General features: G+C 43.2%; 1 protein-coding gene across 6 annotated transcripts in view; it reads left to right on the top strand.

Annotated features, from left to right (window-relative positions):
* Positions 1-24,421, top strand: part of ADAMTSL1 (ADAMTS like 1) — a 654,406-nt gene that overhangs the window by 498,010 nt on the left and 131,975 nt on the right. For 4 of the 6 annotated variants that reach the window (XM_045021716.1, XM_045021714.1, XM_045021713.1 and 1 more), the window contains 2 exons: positions 4,773-4,911; positions 20,847-20,897. In XM_045021716.1, coding sequence (XP_044877651.1) covers positions 4,773-4,911; positions 20,847-20,897 — 190 coding nt within the window. The remainder of the gene's footprint in view (positions 1-4,772; positions 4,912-20,846; positions 20,898-24,421) is intronic. The other 2 variants (XM_045021715.1, XM_045021712.1) reach the window with 1 other exon arrangement.

Below are 24,421 nucleotides of genomic sequence, written 5' to 3'. Positions count from 1 at the left end.
TTATAATTAGATACCAAAAGGTATAAATCCTTGCTGGCCAATCTGTCAAACAGCTTTGATGACAGCCCCTTTTCTAGGGAGGACAAGAATTCCACAAAGGAGAGGGTGTCACCATAGCTGCTGCTGCTGCTATAAAAGAATAAGGAGGGTGGATGAGGTGAAGGAGGGCAGGGGAAAGGTTCACCCAGAATGAAAAGATGGACACTAACCTGCAATTTAGATGCTTGGAGAGTGAGTCCACAATCAGGTCCCATGGTGTATGATATTGGCATTGGGTCCCGGTGCAGTACCTCTAGACACAGATCTTCTCCTGCCTGGGTGAGAGGGAAAGAGGTCGTCTGTAGCAGTGACCCTCTTCCCCCAGCTACTACAGAAAAAGAGGGCTGAGGGGATCCACAGCATCCCAGGCCCAAAGGGGAATCCACCCAGGAATTATTGGTGCTCTAGTTGTTGCTGAATCAATACCCCATTGGTGACTTCATTGAGGGAGCTCCAGGGGCAGATTCTGACAGAAACCAGGGGAGAACTGCAGGGCTTTAGGAGGGTGTATGAAGGCAGAGGGTCTCAGGATGGATGGTCTGGGCCACTGGTTGATTCCTTGGGGGCTTGGGGACATAACCCTCTGCTGCTTCCAAGGGGGGGATGTGTGAAGGGTGTGTGGCAACCTTCTCCTTCTCTGCTTAAAACTTCAGGTGAAACTGCAACACAGTTCCTGGCCCTATATGGGTTTTTCCCTTGATCTTGCTCTATTTTATTACCTTTACCCATACTTAAGTGCAGTAGACACAGAAGTTTCCATTGCAATTTTGGAAATTCTTGGAATTTTATTTTAAAGGATATATAGTTGTAGCCTTTTATAATATTGATAGGTTGGTATTGCCAGTGATATCTTAAACCACAGTGACAGGTGCCAAAGGTTCACATTCCCTAATGGCTACATTATCAGAATGAGCAAGGTGAGACTCACCAAGAAGAGTATCAATGGCCTCATCAACATTCACAAGTTATCAATTTTCCCTTTATTGCAAATCTTCTTATGCAGATAATCAATGCTAATGCCAGTTATAGGTATGTGAATCAAGATGGAGAGTAACTATAACATGTCCATTATGATGGTCTCCCATCTTTAAGAAGGATAAATTCAAACTGGAACAGGTACAGAGAACGGCTACTGGGATGATCCAAGGAATGGAAAACCTGTCTTATGAAAGGAGACTCAAAGAGCTTGGCTTGTTTAGCTTAACCAAAAGAAGGCTGAGGGGAGATATGATTACTCTCTATAAATATATCAGAGGGATAAATACCAGGGAGGGAGAGGAATTATTTAAGCTTAGTACCAATGTGAACACAAGAACAAATGGATATAAACTGGCCATCAGGAAGTTTAGACTTGAAATTAGATGAAAGTTTCTAATCATCAGAGGAGTGAAGTTCTGGAACAGCCTTCCAAGGGGAGCAGTGGAGGCAAAAGACATATCTGACTTCAATACTAAGCTTGATAAGTTTATGGAAGGGATGGTATGATGAGAGAGCCTGATTCTGGCAATTAATTGATCTTTGACTATTAGCGGTAAATATGCCAAATGGCCTGTGATGGGACACTAGATAGGGTGGGATCAGAGTTACTACAGAGAATTCTTTCTTGGGTGTCTGTCTGGTGAGTCTTGCCCACATGCTCATGGTCTAGCTGATCGCCATAGGTAATAATAAAGGTAATAATTGGAGATATACCAATCTCCTAGAACTGGAAGGGACCTTGAAAGGTCATCTAGTCCAGCCCCTGCCTTCACTAGCAGGACCAATTTTTTCCCCAGATCCCTAAGTGGCCTCCTCAAGGATTGAACTCACAACCCTGGGTTTAGCAGGCCAATGCTCAAACCACTGAGCTATCCCTCCCCCCATATTTGGGATCAGGAAGGAATTTTCCTCCCGGGCTGATTGGCAGAGGCCCTGGAGGGTTTTCACCTTCCTCTGCAGCATGGGTCACTTGCTGGAGGATTCTCTGCACCCTGAAGTCTTTAAAGCACAAGTTGAAGACTTCAATAGCTCAGACATAGGTCAGGGATTTGTTATAGGAGTGGGTGAGTGAGTTTCTGTGGCCTGTGTTGTGCAGGAGGTCAGACTAGAAGATCATAATGGTCCCTTCTGACCTTAGTCTGAATCTATTATTAATGTTTACATATTCACATCCCCAAGGGTAGGGAACCCCTTTTATCCTGAGTTACACTCACACTCGTAACCCTTATGAATAAATGTTGGGATGCTCCACTTTGCAGATGCCATCTTCTTAATTCCCCTTATCTTCATTAACATTTAAATCAACAAGTCCCCATTGTAATTTGCAGTCAATGCAGAATTTCCCATCATGTTACAACTGGGCATCTTGCGATAGTGATGGGCATATTGTGGCATATTTTCCCATCACCCATTATCACATCTGTTACAATAATCTTGAAACTTTATTGTTACAAGGTTGCCCTTGGGTCAGTTAGTTGTGTCAACTTCTTTCAGACCTAAGGCCTGATATGGCTAAGCTGAAATTTGGCAGGCCTCAGACCTGTAGGTCTTGCTTTACTGCCTTATATTACTTACATACCTAACAAACTCTTACCAATAATACATCCTTATCAATCCTATGCCTCTATAATACTACCCTACATATTCCTATACTCATACCTACAAATTTAATCTATTCATCACACACTGATTACATATGGGTTAATTACAATAGATAACACAATTCAATGAATATATAAGATAATTAGATATGTAGTCAAATCAAAAGGAACTCAGTGAAAAGAAAATATGCAAATTCCCTGAAGTACCAGTACAGTGCTGGCCACATACAGTGTTACTTATTGGGTTGTTAGGGTCTGAAGTAAAAATTTCAAAAGCATCAAAGTCCCATTTTCAAAAGTGTCTTCGGCACTTAGGAGTCCCATTTTCGAAGTACCTATATCACTTCTGTAAATGGGATTTAGGGTCCCATGTCACATAGGTATTTCTGAAAATTTTACCCCTGATCCAAACCCACTGAAAGACTGCCTTTGACATCAGTGCATTTTGGATCTGTTTTTTAGTCACGCCTCTGCTGCAGTTTATTAAATACTGTATTGGTAAATCTTTGGCCCGTGTAAAATTTCTTAAAATGAAACTAAGAATACAGTCTTGACTGCCTTCATATTTTAAATAATAGTTACACATGTGAAGTACTGAGCCTTCAAAGTTCTGTCCTGCACATTCACAGTAACATTAAATGTAATAAAAATTGTTTACTATACATACACCTAGGTGCTGCATACATTTCAACACTTGCATGGTCGATTTCTCCTCCTTCTTTCTTATTTTTTTAACTATTTTTTTTTAGTTAAAAATAAAACAACAAAATTACATGATCATGAAGTGAGTCTGGCAGCATTACAGTTACAAAAGAGGAGAAGGTTAGAGTGCAGACTGAAATGCTAGGAATGACACGGGATAGCTTACTAACTAAAACTGTATATCTACTGTTGTTCATGTAAATATCTCCAATGGCTGGTGATGAGCCACTAGATGGGAGGGCTCCAAGTTACTACTTGCCCATGTGCTCAGGATTTAGCTGATCGCCATATTTGGGATTGAGAAGGAATTTTCCCCTGGGTCAGATTGGCAGAGACCCTGGGGTTTTTCACCTTCCTCTGCAGCATGAGGCACAGGTCACTGGAAGATTTAAACTAGTGTAAATGGTCGATTCTCTGCAGTTTCAAGTCTTTAAATCCTGGTTTGAGGACTTCAGTAACTCAGTCAGAGGTTAGGGGTCTATTACAGGAGTGGGTGGGCGAGGTTCTGTGGCCTGCAATTTGCAGGTCAGATGATCATGATGCTCCTATCTGACCGTAAGGTCTATGAGTTAAATGGCCACTGAGGTGCACAGTTATCCTTTAAATGTCCATTTGCAAATGCAGTTTAGGCATAAGCTTTTGAAAACTGGGCTTTCTTGCCTTAATGCAGATCTCACTTATACTGTTTTTACACCAGCGCAAATGAAATACATTTTACACCAGCATAACACCATTAACAGGGAATATTGTCTTGTGACTGTTACTCAAGGGATCTGGGTTCCATTCCTGACTCTGCCACAAACTCACAGCGGGACCGTGGGCTTCTGGGAGCGGCAGCCCCATGTTCTGCTCCTTTCACTGCTGTGGTGCCCAGGAGAGCCCTGCAGTTCTGTGGATACCGATTTATATCCATGGATATCTGCATCCGCGGGTATAAATTTGTATCCGCGCAGGGCTCTACAAATAATAGTGCATGTAAGAGACGAATCAGCCCTTTAGTCTTTAATGTATATGCTTTTATAATACAATAATATGAATTGTGAAGCATGACTACTTACCTTTGCAGTGCTAACTGAATTATAGTGCTCCTGTGGCTCTAAAGTAAAATAAATAAATAAAAGTTAAGAAGTAATTTCAGTAGGGTAGGCATTTTTGTGAGTCAAAGTATGTGTGTATGTTTATAGATCTATTTATAAACATTGATCCTGTCTATATTTAATAGATTTAATGGGTAATGTAAGGGGGCAAATCTGTTTTATGAAGGTTTGGGGGGACACCTAATCTTTTTGTAAAATAAGTTTGTTAAATCTGGGGTAAGCCTTTTGTTACATTGAGGGGGGCCGTCATTTTGGATAATGTTGTACAAAACCAGGATTTACTTGTATTTAATACATATATAGAGAAAGAAATTGAGCTCAGATGCTCTGTCTTTTGACTCTTTGAATGTCACAGGTTACCAGCTGACATCTGCTGAGTGTTATGATCTGAGAAGCAGCCGGGTGGTGGCTGATCAATACTGTCACTACTACCCTGAAAATATTAAGCCCAAGCCAAAACTTCAGGAGTGCAACTTGGACCCTTGTCCTGCCAGGTCAGTCAGCTCTATTATTAGAAGAGACCAGGCTTTACTTGAACAAAACCAAATATCTATTTATTCCTCTTCCTGTTTGTTTGTTGACCTACAGAATATCTCCGCCTTTTTCGCTGGGCAGTGTGTACTGGGTAAAGTAAAATTGGCATGTTTATCCCATGTGCAGTGCAGAGAACAGTGTTCGAGATGGTTGTTTCTTCCCTCCAGATTACTTTCTGCCTCATTGTGTATTGTAAAGTGTGGGAAAACAAACTACCCAGGATAATAGCCTATGATAATCACATGTCATTAAAAGTGTTAAGATAATAACAAATCCTGAAGGGGAAAACATGTGGTTAGCAATGGGCAGATCTTGTTTTTATAGGCATTCAATTTCGCCTTTGAAAAAGGACTGCTTGCCACAACAGCAGCTTGTGAAAATTTAGTGCAGGAACATAGTCTAATCATCAACATCTTCTGACCTTTCATCAAAAGCAAAAGAACCCTTCCCTGTCCCCTGCCAAGAACCCCTTCCCATAGAACTAATTGCAGAAACAGGAGATGCACAAAATCAGGGAATCCACCAGCTTATTAGAGCTCTCTGATCCATTTAAAATTCAACACTTAGGGGTCACTTAGGGGTCAGTCCTGTGAGGTACTGAGCACCCTGAACTCAGTGAGAATTGAGGGTGCTCAGCACCCTGAATGGTGGGGCTGTAACTGTTCACAAATCATGTATTACATACATCTTCTAAACATCTGTGTCCCAATTCATGGCTCTGCCAGATGTGTGCCCAATGCAGCTTAGAAGTTAAGGGTGCAAATATGCCTTAAAGACACCTACGCTCTCCCTTTACCTGGGGTTGCTCTGTGCCAAGCTCAAACCACACTCAAATTAAAGCAGCTTCAATGGCTTCCTGTGGCCCTGCTGCACATACACCCTCTGATATGCCAGGGTGTAAGGACGCTCCTAGCCCCCTTCCCAGCACCAGCTGCAGAGAGGAGGGAGGATGGTCTGAAGCCATTATGGTTTCTCTGCACCACCCAAGGACCTTCAGTGGTGGGTGGTGTTCCTCTAACCAGGTAAACTGGCTTTTGGCTAGCTTTGCACCAGCAGAGAAGCACAAAGTTGCTCTGACATTAGGTGACTCTGCCCCTTGAGCCCTTTAAAAAATGACATAGAGCCATTGGCATAGTCACAACTGGGAAAACACTCAAGCTCCTACAGTCATGGAGACAGGTAATGTTACACACTTGACAGAAAACCTGAAGTGCATTTGCTCTTACTCCTATAAATACACCTTGTAGAATCTTTCAAAAAGACTGAGGGGAACAAAACCCACTGAAATATGATTAATGATGTGACACAGATTGGTATAAAAGCAGGAAATACAAAGTTAAAGATGACATCAGGAGGATTGCAGGTGATTTAAGTCAAGGTAGAATTTGGTCTCAACCTTCCTTAAATTGCACTGCCCTTGTGATGAGAAGGGAGCGTGCAATGGGAGATGATGGACTTGATATTCCTGGCTTTCTTGTGTTTCTGTCACCCCCTAACACACAGCGCTGGCTCTCAGTTGGTATTACCGTGGGCTCTGTGTGCATCTAATTTACAGGCAGAATTTAGCTCAGTGTCTCAACCCTAATAAGGGGTTATATTTAGTTAGGCATGCATTAGTGGCAAAGGGAAATGAGCTGGGAAGCAGGAGAAAGTCGTAGTACTGCAATCTCTCACTATTCCCTTGGTGATTCTTATAGATCCAGGATAGAATACAATGCCCAAAACTTTAGTACAAGAAGCAGCATTATCTTGGAAAAAAAAAAAAGAAAGATTAGAAAATAGCATAATATTGATGAATGCAGCCAAATTGAGAATAGGTTATGGCACAAACTTCCAGAGAAGATTAGGCCAATCCAAAGGCTGGTCATCTTTAGGAAACACTGCAAAACCTTCTCTTTGACAAAGCCCAATGATGCTCACTGTCAACGCACTCTTCTACTTGCCTTCTTCGCCCCCAGTCAATATCAAACAAAAACCACCCATCAAAATAACAAATCAAAAAAACATAGCCATGCTCCAAACAGAGGTTTCATACCCCCGAAAGGGAGAAGAACCAGAGATTCCATGAAGTCTTTGCTATGCCTGTTGATTTTTACATAGAAGGTGCTCAGATACTACAGCAATGAGCAGCAGTATAAAACCCTCAATATATTAGATAAAGGCAGACCAACTGAAATTGCTGGATCTGTTTCTCCCCCTCCCTTCCTCGCTCCTTCTCATGGATTCAATGTTCTCTTGTCCTTGATGTTAAGGCAACATTTTGTGCAGGTTTTGCTCTCTCTGGTTTTCCACTGAAACAATTACAATATTTTTTTTGGTGGGCGGGAGGGGGCGCGGGGGTGATTTTTCCCAAAACAATTTTCCCAGTGAGCACAGACCGACCATGGTCAAGTATTAGATCTAAAATATTTCAGAAAGCGTGACTATGGAAAAACAGCAGGCTATAATAGAAATCAAGTATTGTGAGTATATCTATACTCTGAGTTAGGGGTGTGATTTCCCTGCTCAAGGAAGCCTATTCAGGCTAGTTCTCATAGAGTTTGTGGGCCAAAGAAAAAATGTAGCCACAGCTTGCTGCCCCCAATATGTACCTAGTGTCTCCAATGGACATGTACTCATGTTGGCTAGCCCCTCCCATCACTTGCACCATCATGGCTACACTTCATTATTTTATCAGGCTATCTTTATTCAAGCTCGTGTTGGTATGTTTACGTGAGCTGGGAATCACCCCACTGGTTCAAAGGGAAGCGTGAGCAGCGCCTACTTTAATGCGATAATTTTACTTTGGCATTGATTTTGATAAACTGTTACCTGACCTGGTTTTTTTTTTTGTTTTTTTTTTTAAATCCAATTCTGGATCACACATGTCTTTTTCTCTCTGGCATTTACCCCGAGGCTTTTTTTTTTAAATAATCTGAAATTGCACATGATCAAATGTTAAGGCAGGTGGCTGCAAGGTACGTGGGAGGAAAGAGAGAGAGAAAAGCTTTTGGGCAGATGTCAGGAAGTAATTTTTGTTTTGTCCAAGGCACATAACTAGGTAGAGCTGTTGACATAAAGACCCTGGGGAGGAGAGTCATTTAGAAACAAAGCTATGCTGTCCTAATGTACAGGGAGTACCAGAAATGATTCAAGCTAATGGAAGTGTCTCCACAGAATGCCAAGTTACTGACAACCATGACTTTCTGGAGAACACAAAGAATCAGTAGCCCAGACTCAGAATCAAGGACAGTCTCTGATAAGAAGATTCAGAAAACTATAGAAAATAAGAATGGTCTTGTGGTTAAAGCAAAGGCTAGGGGAGATCAGGATTTCTGGGTTCTAGTCTCTACCATGAATTCACTATATGAGTAGCTAAAACACACAAAATCTCTGTGACTCAATTTCCAAAGCTGCAAAAATGGGATAATAATTCTTTCCTATCTCATGTGGTTGCTGTGAGGCTTAATTCACTAATGTTTGCCAGGTGCTCATATACTGTGGTGATAAGTGCCATAGAAAAGCTGATAAATGTAAGTGGTTTTGAAAAAAGAAATGAAGAGGCTTTACTGTAGTGGAGTTTATATCTGAATTCAGACTGAGAGGAAGGACAACATTGTTTTCTAATAATTGTGTTCCATGGTTCTGGGGATTTACAGTGGATATAGTGTATAGTCTTTTACCTCTAGCTTGTTGCTCCCTGTTGGCAATAATTAGCACCATTTTTGGCAGTGTCAGCAGCAGAGCGGCCAAGGATTGAATGGACATGGAAAATGAACCACCCCTCTCTTCCTTAGAGGTTGTTCCTCCAGCTCAGAGTTGAGGAGCAGCGTGGGGAAGCTTACACTGCCAAATCCTGTGCTGTACTTGCTCAGTGGCAAAATTCAGTACTTCAGTCGCTAAGGTTTTCATGTATCAGAGGGGTAGCCGTGTTAGTCTGGATCTGTAAAAAGTGACAAAGAGTCCTGTGGCACCTTATAGACTATGCGTATGACGAAGTGGGTATTCACCCATGAAAGCTTATGCTCCAATACTTCTGTTGGTCTATAAGGTACCACAGGACTCTTTGAGGTTTTCATGCTAAATTCATAGCAGCCCTCTTTTAACTTTCCAAACTTTCCAAAACATTCACATGATGGAGAGCTTTCAGCTGAAAAAAGACTTGATGGGAAGTTCAGGTGTCACCAATAGCGTCCCGATGGCTGCACAAAATGACTCCCCTTTCTAATGACTGGAGAATGGAATTTTATTCCTGTTTGAGAAAGGAGGTCTGTTTGGACTTGACTTAACTGGGTGTGCTGTGGACTTGCTTATATCTTTGAGGTGCTGTAAACTGAACAAACTGTTCCTTTCATAATTCAAAGGCATTCTTCAAAGCAGTGTTGATAACAAGAGTTTGAAAGGTTTTCACTTCACACACTGTTCCAGGTCACTGTTTTGTTCCTACCCCCATTTCCAGCATTGAAGTTGCATCTAGATTCCAGCTTCCCAAGCTATCTCAGGTGACATTCACTTCTGCGCAGAACTCTGTCTACTCCATGATCTTATACCATTCCTGACTCCTTTGTCTCTGAACCCAGGGTCCTTTGAGTCATTTAAGCTCTACTTAAGCCTTTATTGCAGGGGTTCTCAACCTTTTTCTTTCTGAGCCCTCCTCCCCCCCTCCCCCCAACATGATATAAGAACTCCATGGCCCACCTGTGCCACAACAACTGGTTTTCTGCATATAAAAGCCAGGGCCGGCATTAGGGGGTAGCAAGCAGGGCAATTGTTTGGGGCCCCACGCCACAAGAGACCCCGCGAAGCTACGTTGCTCGGGCTTTGGCTTCAGCCCTGGGTGGCGTGGCTCAGGGCCCTGGGCTTCAGCCCCCTGCAGTGGGGCTTTGGCTTTCTGCCCTGGGCCCCAGTGAGGCTAATGCTGGCCCTGCTTGGAGGACCACCTGAAACCTGCTCACAGCCCCCCAGTGGGCCCCAGACCACTGGTTGAGAACCACTGCTTTATTGGGTGGTTTCAGTGGCATGTACTGCTTTGTGCAGGTCCTCTTCACCAAGATGAATTTCACCTATAAGCCTTGTCTGTACTTCAAAAAATATTCCCTGTGACAAGCCCCTGGCAGCTGGACTACTTCATCAATTAAAGCTGCGTAACTGACACTGGTAATGCCAGAAGTCACCTGAAAACTTGCCTCTGTGGCTCCCACCAGAACTGATGCTAACACTGGTGGGAATTTTTTGGAAGATTTTCTGGCTCAGACATGGCCTTCAACACCTGGAGACCTGAGGTAATTCCCAAACATAGCTTCAATGTTTAGCATTCCCAGCAAAATTGCAACAAACCATCTCCCTTCAGCATTCTGACGTATCATTTCTGTATGTAGTATATGTAATATTAATTTGGCACAGTGTCTGATAGGTACCAAGAAGCAAAATGAAACTTCAGTATTAAATAAAAATTGTTGTCCCTATTTTTTTTTAGTTGTAGTTAACTTTTTAGCTATTCTAACAGCAGCAGCGTGTTACAAATCACAGCACATGAAAGCATTCCTAGTATGTCATGGCCATTCAGATCAAGCCAGAGTACTTGGAAACTCATCAGAGAACAAGATTGCATGGACTTTATAGTCCACTTCACTCTGTGATGATTTGATTGTGAAGATCACTAGTATTTCTTCAACAACAATAGAAAACATTTGTGTGGTGACCTTTTGTGAATCGCATCAGAGAGGCAGCTAGTGTTTCAGTATCATGAATGAATGCATACAATTAAAAAGCGAACTAAGATATTTTCTTAACTAATCATAAAGGTCTCTTTGGTTCGTTACAAATTGGCAGTCAGTGCAGGAAATTGCCAACTGCCTTCCTTTTAGCTTGTCATCACCTCCTTTAAATGTATTTAATTTGATAGCAATTATGAGGCAACTACCGCAGTAAATCAGTATTCCTGTTTTCACTGCACTCTTTGTCAGAAGATAAATGAAATTAGAGTTCTGGCACATTTCTGAAGAGAAGGGGCCCTCTCTGATGCATGCAGTAGCAACAGTAAATCTGTGATTATGAGGTTCTGAGAGATGATGGTTCACTTATCCCCATTGCCCTCCATTGGGATGTACAATAAACTTTATTTTGAATAGTCTTCCATATAAAATGGCTCAAATGCCTTATAGTTACTGTACATAATTTAATTGCAGACTTTAACCAGAGAGAGGCAAAAAGATTATTTTGGATTAAATTTAGAAATAGATCGAGTCAGTGAGGTGATGAGACAAAGGAAGCCTTTTCCAGATGGTAGGAGATGCAAAGAAGGTGGCGCTCAAATCAGTGCAGATGAAATTGTGTGTACTAGAGAAATGAGGCTGGTATTAGTTAAAAGTGGGGAGACAAGCTCTGTCATAGGGGGAGGGATAGCTCAGTGGTGCATTGGCTTGCTAAACCTAGGGTTATGAGTTCAATCCTTGAGGGGGCCACTTAGGGATCTGGGGCAAAAATTGGTCCTGCTAGTGAAGGCAGGGGGCTGGACTCCATGACCTTTCAAGGTCCCTTCCAGTTCTAGGAGATTGGTATATCTCCTATTATTATTATTATTACAAAGTAGAGTGAAGTGCATGGAATTGTAAAAGTAAGGAGGGCAATTTCTAATTTGTTCTTGAATGCAGAGCCAGTGTAGCTGTTGGATGGTATTACTGAAATTGTTCATCCATCCTTCTTGGTATTTGTGAGAAGGTGGACAGTAGGGTGTATTGCACATGCTGCAGTCTTCATAAGTAGGATTTAGGAGCCGGAAGAGACTAACTGAATAGTAAAGGCAAGAGGATATGAAAGTATGGATGAGGATTTTAGTAGGGGTGGAACTGAATTTGTGGTATACTAGGTATGAGCAATGCAGTTGAGATGATGATATACAGGTCTGTAGGCACAGGAAATATGGGAAGAGAATGAGGTTAGAGTCAAGGATGATACTGGAGTAGCAGCAAGTGGGTCATTAGAGTTGCACTGGAGGACGGATAAAATAGGATTGTGCTCGTGAATGCTCTACTTGCCTGAAGAAGCAGTTTTCTTTTGCAGACATGTAGGTAAAAACCAGAAATGCTGCATATTGCTGAAGGAATCTGAAATGAAGCCACAAGATGATTTTGTTAGGACAGGCAGGGTGAGTCTGTTGGAAGGTGTTAAAAGCTATGTGCAGTTGAGTAACTTCAGTGTAACAGTGGTAATTAATGTTAAAGGACGAGATAAGATAAAGGAAACAAGGAGGGTGCCATCAGCAGCAGTTAATAAGCTACATAGCAGAGAAGAGTTTCCATGCTAGTGTTAGCACCAAACTCAGATTTCTGTCTGTCCTAGAGCAAGATATGTTAAAGTTGATTGCAGGCTATTTTAATCAAGCACTTGTTGAGAATGAAACTCCAGCAAATATAGAAAGAAAGTTGACTGCTGGGATCGGCTATGTCTACACTAGCACTTTTGTCGGTATAACTTATGTTGCTCAGGGTGTGAAAAAACACCCTTCTGAGCGACATAAGTTACCCCGACAGAAGCGCCAATGTGGACAGTGCTATGTTGGTGGGAGACGCTTTCCTGCTGACACAGCTACTGGTGCTCGTTGGAGGTGGTTTAAGTATGTCGACGGGAGAGCTCCCTCCCATTGGCATAGAGCAGCTATACGAGCGATCTTACAGTGACACAACCGCATAAGTGCAGCTGTGCTGCTGTAAGCTCGCTAGTGTAGACATGGCCGGTTCGTAATGGATATTCTGCTGTGGTTGTTTAGTGGAAGAAGATACCGCAAATTTTAATCCCTATTTACGTCAGACCTCATCTAAATCACTATGGAAAAGTTAGACTAGATGAAAATGTTGATTTTGACACCTTCTATTTTAATTGGTGGCACACCATATTTTAAGGGGCTTTATTATATGTGCCACAGAAAGAAAAGTAACTTTTGTGCTTTTGCTGCTTCCCAATTTAAATTTACAATACCCATTCCAAGGCATCTAAATAAACTGCCAAGCCTAATCAGAACCCACAACATTACTCTGGGAACCCTTCTCAAAAAAAAAAAAAGTCATTTGCCACTTTTGATTAACCTCAGTTTTTGAGGGCTTCAAAAAGTCTGATACAGATTCTGGAACTGGTCTTCAGAAGTCTATAGTAATGGCCTGTAAATGCTAGCAATACATTTCTGCAAGAAAAAATGAAAGAGATGCACCCCTGGGAGGTCGCTTTCATTTGTTACGATGACAAGACATTATAGCTCTAGATAGATGAGATGAGAATCCACCAATATCTAGGTATGAGACACTCTAGAATGCTGAGCCAGAGATATGAGAAAAACTGGCTCTCTCAAAATGATCTGCAGTTTTTTATTATGACTATTTAAGTAGCCACTGACAATCAGCTCAGTTTCATAAGCTCCTTAGAGAGCCGACAATGGGTTTTACCTATCTGTGATGCACCTGGCAGATGTAAGGCACTGTCAACTTAATAAATATAATATTACGCTTGTGGCTTTTTGACACTGGGGAAGCATAAGGCACTTGTCTTTTGGCTATATAGTTAGGGATTAAGCATGATGATCTAGATTCCAGAAATGGGAGTGCTTCTACTTTAGAAGTAGGCTGCTCGCTGTAGTGGGACGACGACTCACCGGCGTGGCCCCTCCTGCTGGTCGTCCAGGGAATTAGCTCCTTCCAGCCCGGAGCGCCCTCTGCAGGCCGATGTCTCACCTGCCGCTGGCCCCCATGTCCCTTCCGGACCCCGGTGCCCTTTGCCAGGGGTTCTGCCCACCGCAGTACCCCATCACTCTGGGTCTCCCCTCCAAGGGGAACCCCCAACCCCCTGTCCCCATCTTGCCACAGTGGCTACTGCCAGTCTCCATTTAGCCCCCGCTCACTGGGGCAGACGGCAGTCTGTAACCACTCATCTTCAGCAAGGGGGGTTGGACCAGCTGCCTCTGCCTATATCTGGGCTGCCCCTCTGCAGCCCTAGTACTCCTTTGTGGGCCCTTAACTCTGCCTGCAGCCGGGGGCTTTGCTAGGCTGGAGCTCCTCAGCTCCCTCTGCCCTTCCCCAGCTCCACCCTAGGTACCCTCCTCAGCTTCCCAGGCAGCCAGGTCCTCCTTTCTCCACAGCTAGAGAGAGAGACTCTGAGCTCCTGGCCCACAGCCTTTTATAGGGCCAGCTGTGGCCTGATTGTGACATGGCCCAGGCTGTGGCTGCTTCCCCAATCAGCCTAGTCTTCTGGCTCCCTGGGGCAGCCCTTCAGGGCCGGAGTGGGTGACCACTTTGCTACACTCACATACAGAAGTTTGAATTAAAAAGCCATTATCAATCATTAGTTAACACAGATATCTCCTAAAACTGGGGGAAACCGTGGTAATCTCAGATAGTCATATATCAGTGTTTCTCAAACTGGGGTCGCCGCTTGTGCAGGGAGAGCCTCTGGCAGGCCAGCCGGTTTGTTTACCTGCCCCGTCCACAGGTCTAGCGGATCGTGGCTTCTAGTGGCTGCGGTTCGCTGCTCCAGGCCAACAAGAGCTGGAAGCGGCACGGGCCGAGGGACTTACTGGCTGCCACTTCCAGCAGCTCCCATTGGCCATTCTGCAGGAAAAAAAACTTCAGGACCAGACTTCAAAGAGAAACTGCTGAATTTCAGTTCATTTGCAAATTTGACACCATCAGCTCAGGATTAAAAAAAGCCTGTGAATGGCTAGCCAGCTACAAAAGCAGTTTCTCCTCCCTTGGTGTTCACACCTCAATTGCTAGAAGAGGGCCTCATCCTCCCTGATTGAACTAACCTCATTATCTCTATATTTATACCTGCCTCTGGAAATTTCAAATACATGTGTCTGACGAAGTGGGTATTCACCCACGAAAGCTTATGGTCCTATACGTCTGTTAGTCTATAAGGTGCCACAGGACTCTTTATCGCGTTTTACAGATCCAGACTAACATGGCTACCCCTCTGATTTTTGAACCCTGTTATAGTCTTGGCCTTCACAACATCCTCTGGCAAGGAGTTCCACAGGAGTGACACCCCACTCCAAGTTGAACTACCATTGGCTCTTTTTCCTTTTCTTTTTCCTTTTCTTTTTCACAATATGCTTGATGACCTACAGAATGTTATTTAAAAGACAAAGTCCCTGCCCTGAAAAGTTTACAATCTAAACCCCCTCAGTGCAGAACCCTGGGGTAGGAAACATAGCAGTTCCAGCTGCATGACTGCAGGAGCCGTGTAGCCTGCACCACGGTGTTTTTAAAAATTTTAAAAAAAAAAGGAAGCTGTAGTTTCTAAGGGGGCTGCTTCTGTCTCCAGTTAGCCCAGTGCGATTTGGGGGTGGGGGCAGAAAGGCTTGCAGAGATTGGGGGAGAAAAGTGGGGATGAGGGATCTGCAGGATTCCTGCCCTCTGTGCAAAAGTGCCCTCCAATGCTCTTTAGCTAGAAGGCTGAAACCAGGAAGAGGAGATGGCCCAGTGGTTCTTTTTAAGCCACCAACCTGACTTCTCTTCAAGCAGCTGCTCAGCCAAGTTTTTCTTCTTTGCTCCCTTTGGAGCTCACAGATAGTCCGGAGGCACCGGGAGATCCTGCCCTTGCCTCCTGCATAGATCCTTCCAGTAAGCAGTGCTGGGGAAGCTACCAGCATTCTTGCCAGCAGTCCTGGTTAGGTGAGAACAGACCCAATTGGAGCCCATCTGAGAGAAGTCATGTGCGCACTATCCTGAGATTGTGAGGAAGACAACTGCATTGCAGTCCCCTTCTCTATTTCCTGCTGGTTGCTGCTCCCAGCTCGAACCCTCTGCAGCTGCTTCTAGAACTGTGCTCAGCTCAGCAGGTGGCAGATTTGGGAGCCAGATGCATGTAGTGAACTGGGGGAAGAGGGCACTCACAGCCAGGAGAGGAGCCTGCACTCAGAGTCTCCAGGGCAGATGGGCTGAGCTATGGGAGGAAGCCATTTGGGGAGATAAGTTAAGCCACAAGGGATGGAGAGGAGACCAGGGAGCTATAGGAGAAGAAAGGGGCAAACACTGTTTTCAGGGGATTACACTAAACATCAGCAGAAATTTGGGACAACTGGGGGGTTGATGTGCATGCTGGTGAGTTTGCAATGATTTTTCTCTGCATGCTTCACTCACTTCCTAAGAAGAAAACACCCCTGTAATTCACCCCCAAGCCAGAAGAACTGTCTGTTGGCTGCGGACCTGGCAGACCCCAGAGTTCCTGATTATTAGGAGAATTGTCCCTGGCCACATTTTTCATAGTGGGATCTAGGAGAGACAGTGAAGAGACACTGGTGGGGAGAGGAATCTGGGGAGAGAACTTGGAGAGAGGGGTTAAGAAGTGGTGGCTTCACAGAGGAGCAAGGAAGGGGAAGAATAAGAGTCACAAATGGACAGCAAAATCATTAGAAATGAGAAATGGGAGGGAATGGGGAAGAGGTGGGATGCAGCAATTGCTCTAGGTACATGTGGGGCCCAGCTGCAGATCCACCACAAAGGGGGGCACCAGCCCCTAAAAGATTATCTCTGATTTAAACCAATAATAGGCATCCATTTAGACAGACGAAAGACCATCATTAGCCTCTGGCCCTTAGCATTAGCAATGCTCCACTGTCTCCATAGGTGTAAATTTCCCTCCGTGGGCATATTCCAAGCCACTTCCACATAAGCCCTTGATGAAGAGGACAACAGATCAGAGGCAAGAGGGGGTATGGCCTGGACAGGCTTGTGTCTCAAATATTCTGTGTCCCTGACGTCTGCTTTAATGAGCACCCAGGCGCTGTTCGAGCCCCTGCTCATCATGAACAGGGGGAGAGGCAAACTGACTGCCCTGTGTCCCTGTGTCAGCACCTGCACTGACATAGGGCTGAGTAAGGCCCCAAGTGTCTAGAAGGTAGATTCATCACATGGAGGTGCAGCTTTTCCATACAATTGAACAGCAGCAGCTTCTAGGACCAACTTTGTGGCTTTAACAGTGAAAAGGGGCATTCTAGGTAAATAGCCGGCCTTCGTAGTGCACCCAGTCTTGGCATGTTTCATTCCCAAGGCAGCTGGGCAGATGCACTCAAAGAGCAAACCTGCCAGGTTCCACGCAGAAATAAAGCAAAACATCAGTGTGAACGAAACAACTTGTCAAGTGGGAGAAAACATAATTTACATGTTAGAGAGAGGACAGCCTTCTAAAATCTAGTCCATGCCCATGCCCCTGCTGGAGTAGGATTGTGCCATGTGGGGCATGAAAAGTCCCATTTGTTACTCCCACAGCAGCCTTATAAAACAAGTTTTTTCTCTCTCTCCCCATCCCCCCCCCAATATATAAGAAGTCAAAAGTATCATTAAATGTCACCTAAACGTTTTGGGCCCAGCCCCCTGAGTCTAGTTGAGCCATGCTTAGTGCAGAAACTAGGGGTGAGGAATGCTGAGTCAAGACACTTTTTACATTTGACCAAAATGGACCCCAGTATATCTTAGTGCAGTTTGGGGGCTGCTTTAAATTATACTGGCTGAAGCAGTCACCTGGAGACTTCTCTGCATCTGGTGCACGTTTTACTCTGTCTCCACCCTTATGCCAAAATGGGGAGCAGGTGGCACAGAGCTAGTTATGCCAGCTTCACACCACCTAGGGATTCTGTTACATCAGAGGAATATCCAGCTGCCCTCCTAGAGCAGCTCTGCATCCCCTTGGCATGGTCAGAGTACTACAAAGTGAACAGAGCCAGGGTCCGTGATCTGGCTGTAGATCTCTTCCATCATTAATTTTAATGATGCTACAATGGATTAAGAGTTTAAAAAACCCAGAAATACCCTTTGCTGAGTCAGAAACCAGACAATTCAGAACGGTAGAGAAGATCTTTAAGTAAATGTATTTTTTTGTGAATCGCTTTTGTTTGTTTTGATTGGTAGCAACAGGTACATTGTGTAAACTGGCTAGCTAGGCTGCAGTTATGTTACAGTAATCATCTTGTATTGTTTTGTGTTTTTTGGGACAGTGGTTCTCAACCTTTCCTGACTACTGTACCCCTTTCAGGAGTCTGAAGCCTGAGCCCCACCAGCTGCCACCCCTTAATGCTGGCCCTGCACTTGCAACCCCCTCTATAAACCCATCCTGCAGCCCCTCCCCCCCCCAGGGTCCTGACCTTTGTGTACTCCGAGGGGTATGCATACCCCTGTTTGAGAACCGGTTTTAGGATATGTCTACACTGCAGTCAGAGATGTGACTACAGCACCTGTAGAGATATCTGAGCTAGCTTTGATCATTAGCAGCGAAGTTGCTGTACAAACTAGCCACTCCAGTACACATCCAGGCTGTGGGCTTCTTCAGCTCGTGGTGCTTCATCGTCACTGCTATTGTATTCACGCTGGCTAAATCAAAGCTAGCTAGGGTGCGCGTGCGCATGCTGCAGTCACACCATAGAGTGCAGAGTGGACATACCCTTAGGTAGTTTTTGTGCACGGGGGGCAGGGGGTTAGTCAGCATGTAACAATGGCAAAGCAAGGTCATTGTAGTAAAAGTTGTCAAAGGAATAGGATAAATACGTTCTGCTTTGAAAAATCACATCTTGGGGTTTAGGTCAATAAATTTTTCAGCTTCTCTCTGGCACTTTTGCTGCAGAATGTATGATATGGTATTATAGTCCCTTGACAATATTTCCCAAATACACAGTGATTGAATAAACAATATGATACAAATTACATGTGAATGAAAATACAAACTGTGGCCCCAAAATGCTTTACAATGTCAAATACTCTGTACATCCCAAATAAGAGTGTTGTTTGGCCCTTCTGTAGTGCTTTACAAACATTAACGAATTAATCCTCACAACAGCCCTGGGGTGGCAGTGTGTAATCTCGAGACTCAGTCTCCTGACTAATTGTTCAAACCGAGTTTTATTAGAAGAAAAACTTATTAAAAAGTTTTAATTGTTTACTGCAAAGAGTTACAAATTAAGATTTGAAACCCATTTGGCTCTCAAACAATGTAGCCTCATTGGCAATATAATTGCTTCAATTCTGGACTTGCTGTTAATCTTTTCCTGTATGTTTCTCAGCAGGTTGAGGCGCTGGAGTGAGGTAACAACTTTTGATTGGAGCAGCACTAGTAGAGGGATGGGGGAGGAGGGTGTACTTTCAAGAGCATTACAAAATGTCCATTATATTTAAAATATTACCAAGAGCTTCCCAAATCAGTACCCCTCTCTCTGTTCAGTCAGAACAAAACTGGAATGATTTGCTTACTGAACAAACTTTAATTGATCCATCCTTCCCTTTCCAAACCTACCCAAATCTTGGAACTCTCTCAGATTTTAAGTTGATGGGGAGGTACGGACTCCTCTCAGTGTGCGCACACACAACTGCTGTCATGTCAGAGAGTTGTTAACCTGACAGAGAACAGTCCAGTTCTCATCACACACACTTTAGTGGCTTCAGCTTCTTCTAATGCATTAGCTGGAAAATTCCATCACACTGACCTAGCTGTGACTCCTCACTGTGGAAATACAGTGGTATCTATTCTCCCATTGTGGAGGAATTATCCACATAAACACTCTGCCCATCAAAAGGAGAACAGAACCCTTTAGCCGGAACATGCCAAGACCCTTTTTAACTCTTGGAGAACATCTCTTCAGTACATTGCACCCAGGATGAAGAATACTTGTTCTCAATTCTTTATTCCTACCTGTTCCCCTAACAGATGCCCTCATCTGCTTTCACCCAACCTTTCTCAGCTATCGACGCCTCTCTAAAATCATCCCAGCCTTGGCCTCTACATCCAGATCCTTCATTCCAATGTGACTTACTTCAGCTCTTCCACAAGCTCCTACTTCAAGCCTCTGGCAGGTTCCCAGCCTGACAAAATGATAACGGATGGTATATGGGTGACATTGGGAACACTGACCAAAGATCAGTGAGAGCTTCCAGTGGCAGGGAGGGAGTCACTCTGGGCAAGAAGCTCATCAAACCCCATCCCCCCACCAAAACTTAAAATCCTGGGCTAACCAAATAGGACCCCTCTAGTTAGACCTTCCTGCTACCCCCCCCTTCAAGTGGCCATTTCCTAGGTGCTGTCAACCTTTTAACTAATCAACTTCATAAATGTTCAGATATTACATGGTATTCTTAGTTTTACATATTTTGATTTATCTAAGTGCCTATCGCAATCTTTAGACACACGAACAATAATATCGTATCAGACAAGAATGCCATAAACTCCCCAAAGAACAGTCACTAAACAACAACAACAAAAAATGCAACAGATCAGTCTTCCTCACTCCACACAAACACTTCTTCCAAAAAGGCCAAGTAAATAAATGAGCCCTGAAGAGGAACATAATTGAGTTTCTTTGGATTGGAGAGATGTGAGTCCCAGTGTCAGGGACCCCTGCATGGAAAATGCCCTTAGTTATGCATCACAAGTTCCTGTAAATCCAGTGGACTGTTTCATCTGCAGGGCAGAAACAACCATGTAATTGTTAAGTAAGGGTCTGATCCAAAACCCACTGAAGTTAATCGGAGTCTTTTCATTGGCTTCTATGGACTTTGAATCAAGCTCTAATGTATGTTTTCAGAGTACTAATAAAAATGATCCCTCATGGCATGTAATTACTTTGTAAGTGAAGAGAGAATTTATGTGTTTGTTAGTGTCATTTGTAACAGTGGAACCAACTTTTTGGTCACGTGGGGGGTAGCTTAATAAGCAGAGGGTTAATTGGTATGCTAAGCGGTTAACTTGTAGAACAACTTGTGAACTGCAAGAATTACTCTGGAAAGGTTTCTTACATTTTGTTTTCAAAATGTTAGCAATGTGGGTAGAATATTTTGACAGTTTTTTAATACCATGTAAAAACAATTGTATAATGTAATCATTTAGTGTTTGTTTTATTGTGTGTACCTTCTACTCAGAGGGTTGGCATTATTGTTCCTAACAGTGATGGATACAAGCAGATCATGCCCTATGACCTCTACCATCCCCTTCCTCGGTATGTAAAACAATCAACCAGATGCTAGGATTAGCAAATAAGTTTACTGCTTTTTTCCTGCATTGCTGCTTTTCTGTAGAACTAAGACAATTGATGCTGCCTGCCCCTTGTTCTGAACTCTCCTATGGAATAATCATGAGTTGCTCAAGCGCTAAACTTGTTGCTATAAAGACTATTGAAGCAGAGCTAAAATTACATCAAAGTAAGTTGAAGCAGTAATTCAGTCTGATTGTCTACTGGATATCTATCTCTCTGTGTCCCTCCCCTCCCCCCTGCACCCTCCAGCCCTTCCATGAATGGTACCTAAACCACTGGCTTTGTGGCTAACTAACTGTTCAGCTTTCCCCCTCAAAAGTATCTAGCGTATGCCATAGTGTATTATATTGCTATGAAAGTAGAACTCCAGATTCTGTAGTTCCATTTTGTGTATTAAATTCTGTTTTTAAAAAGTCACAAGTTTATTAATTGTGAAGGGTTTTATTTTTTAAAATGAATAGTGTTCAAAGGCCCGATCCTGCAAACATTTCCACACGAGTAACTTTTCTTTACGTATGTTTGCACCCAGCTTGCCGTCCATGGGTAAATGTACTCACTTGAGTTTGCAGGATCAAGCTGGGATGTAAATCTACAGCACTATAGCTTGCCAAGCACTAACTGGCTGGGTGGACCCCGCTACTAAAAGCGCACTATGGAATTTTTAGTGTGCCATAGCAAGTTCCACACAGCAGTTAGTGTGCAGCAAGCTAGAGTATCATAAATTTACACCTCAGCTTGCGATGAACTGACATTCTGTTAAAAATATGGCCAGTGCAAGAGAGTTCTGACATATCCTATTAATTAACTTATGGTTAAGAATGTCTTTAAAGCACGAGGGAGTGCTTGAAAATCTCATGTTATTAGCTATGTTTCTGTGTGTCATTAGAAACCTGGAACATAAACGAACAGGAGATATAAGTCTGTTACATTGGTGATTGTATTAATAATAAAGTAAGAGTAAGAGCGCTAACAAAGGTGCTCTCCCAGTTGAAGCAAGCCCATCAATAACCAGAATCTGCACTGTCTTGAGGCAATAGCTTGAAATAGTATTGCTTTTCTGCTTTGTTTCCTGCTGTTAGTTTGTCATTGGGCCTCCTAGCACTAAAGGCACCTGCTAGCCATTTTGTTAATCTCACCTTGCTGAGAAAGTGATCCCTCCCCAACCACAGTGAGTCCTACCATAGGTACCACAGAGCTTTGCTATAGTGTGTGAACAAAGGCAGTGCATTCAGATTTGAAATATGGTGTAGGACCACACAACAGACCTCCCAGAGTAGGAGGACAGGGAGGAAAACAGCTCTTGCTTGCATTTGTGGCTGCTGCTCACATTGTCACCACTGACCTATCATTTGTATAGTTTATATTTATATACCAAATGCCTGTCTTTCTCACCTTCTAGTAGTATTAGATACATATATTGGGTGGGTTAGGGTTTCTTTTCCCATGCCTGCATGTTTACATGTGTACACAGAGTTAATATATCGGTCATTTATCTCACTATACGTACTCTTATATATGTACACACACATACACTTCCTGTTCCTCATTTCTGGAAACCTCTTTTCTATAAAACAAAAACCCACCACCCTCAAAAATGTACAAAAGATTTAAAAATGGGTGTAATAAGATCTGAGTGTCTTGAGGTAAAAAGTATTTTTGTCTTAATTATGAACAAAATTCTTGAACATTGACAGAAAGAGACAGTATTTTATAGATCACAGGATGAACCAGCAACAGTCAACAGTGGAAGGACTGTATTTGAGCAAAAAGCATCCTGAACCTGGCAGCCAGACAGAGGTTTTCTAACAGTTGAAGAAGATCCAGAATAAAGGACTGACATGCCCTGAAGTATTTGCCTTTCAGCAACACAAAAAGAAAGAAAATATCAGTCCATGGGAAATGATCAAAGGCCCGAGGCAGTGCTTCTCAGATTTTCTGGGCTTTGGTCTCAACCTATAACAATCCCTTTAGATCCACTATTCCAACCCCACCACCATTCTGTACATGGGTGGTATCATTTCCCTCCCCCCAAATCCACAAATGGATTGGAACCCTCTGTGCGTGGATCAGGGTCCGACACCTCCTTAGCATCACCACTCTCACTCCAGATGTGACAGGTCTAGGATCCGTTTGGGGAAGGAATGGGCTGAGGTTAAAGGGACTAGAGGGAGGATTTGGGGAGACTTGAGGCAGGGCCAGAATCAGGGGGATGCAAATTGTCTTTCCTCTGGACCTATAGAGCTTATAGCCCCAGGCCATATTGTCTTGTCTGTGTAGCCTAGTCACTGCAAGGCTGGTTATCACCAAGTGGAGTAAAGCAAGGCTCCACTGGATCTGAAAGGTTGGGAGCAGGTTGGGATGAGCTCTGGGAGGGAATCATTGCAGGAACTTCCCTCTGCTTTGCTTTTTATCACAGAGCGAGGAGGACATGGTCCATTGCATGTAATACACACTTTTGGTACCAGAGTCCTCATTGGGCACCACTTTGTTGCCAAATTCCTGGTAGCTGGTAATCCTCCCTGACTCTCAGGTAACTGTGACCTCTGCTTTGAGAGCCATGATCCCAGAAACCCTTTAAAAAATTTTATATTGATATAGTGCCTGAGGGCCAATTCTTGGCCCCTTGTTTCTGCTGCTTTGTAGTATTGTGGTAGCACAAAGCAGCTGGAAAGTTTCCGTAGAAGGGCCGACTTGGATTCCCATGGAAAGTCCCAAGATATCAGACTCCAATCATCACACTTTTATGTGTGGAAAAGTTATTGTAGGTAATTATTAGAGGCTTTTTTAATGTTTATTATTTCCAATTTTAGGCCTGTATAGGTGGGCTCCAATGGACCTCTGACTCTACCGAGGGAGACTCCCTAGCAAAATATTTAAAAACTAAGTTCTAAAAGTACCTTTTCTTTAACTTCTGTCGCAGTTGCGGAATAGAAGGTGTGGTGTAAAAGTTTTATTGGCACTCCTTTGAGATGAGCTACATAACATCTATGGCTTTGCCACTGGTAAACAATGTGGCCATTTCACACTGTTGTCAATAAAATCTTTATACAATGCAATCAGCCATTAGCTAGTGTGTGTGCCGGTATACATACATTAGAGCTGGTCAGGAAAAGGTAAGTGCAGTTGGTGAAACATTTGAGAAGAATTGAAAATTTTTCATCCTGTCTGAATTTTTCTATGATTTTTTTCATTTGTTTTTTATTAAAATATTGATTTTATTTTGATTGGGGAGCACCACTCTTGCTTTTTTATTGCTTTTTTTTTTTATCTCCCGGAATAAAGAATTCGGGGTGACGGGATTTTAGTTTTTCCTAAAAATGAAATTTTTGTTTGTCAAAAAAACCAGACTTTCTTTGTTTTGTTTTTGCAAAAACTTTCATTTTAATTGAAAAGGCATTTTCTTCAGGAAAAATGTTTCACTGAATACTGTTGACTGGCTCTAATATATATTTGTTGTGCAGGCAGATATACAGGAATCACCAGTCTGG

The sequence above is a fragment of the Mauremys mutica genome, chromosome 6 (assembly GCF_020497125.1).
Source record: "Mauremys mutica isolate MM-2020 ecotype Southern chromosome 6, ASM2049712v1, whole genome shotgun sequence".
Taxonomy (NCBI): domain Eukaryota; kingdom Metazoa; phylum Chordata; order Testudines; family Geoemydidae; genus Mauremys; species Mauremys mutica.
Note: the sequence above shows the minus strand (reverse complement) of the source record. Positions and strands in the feature narration are given on the sequence as shown.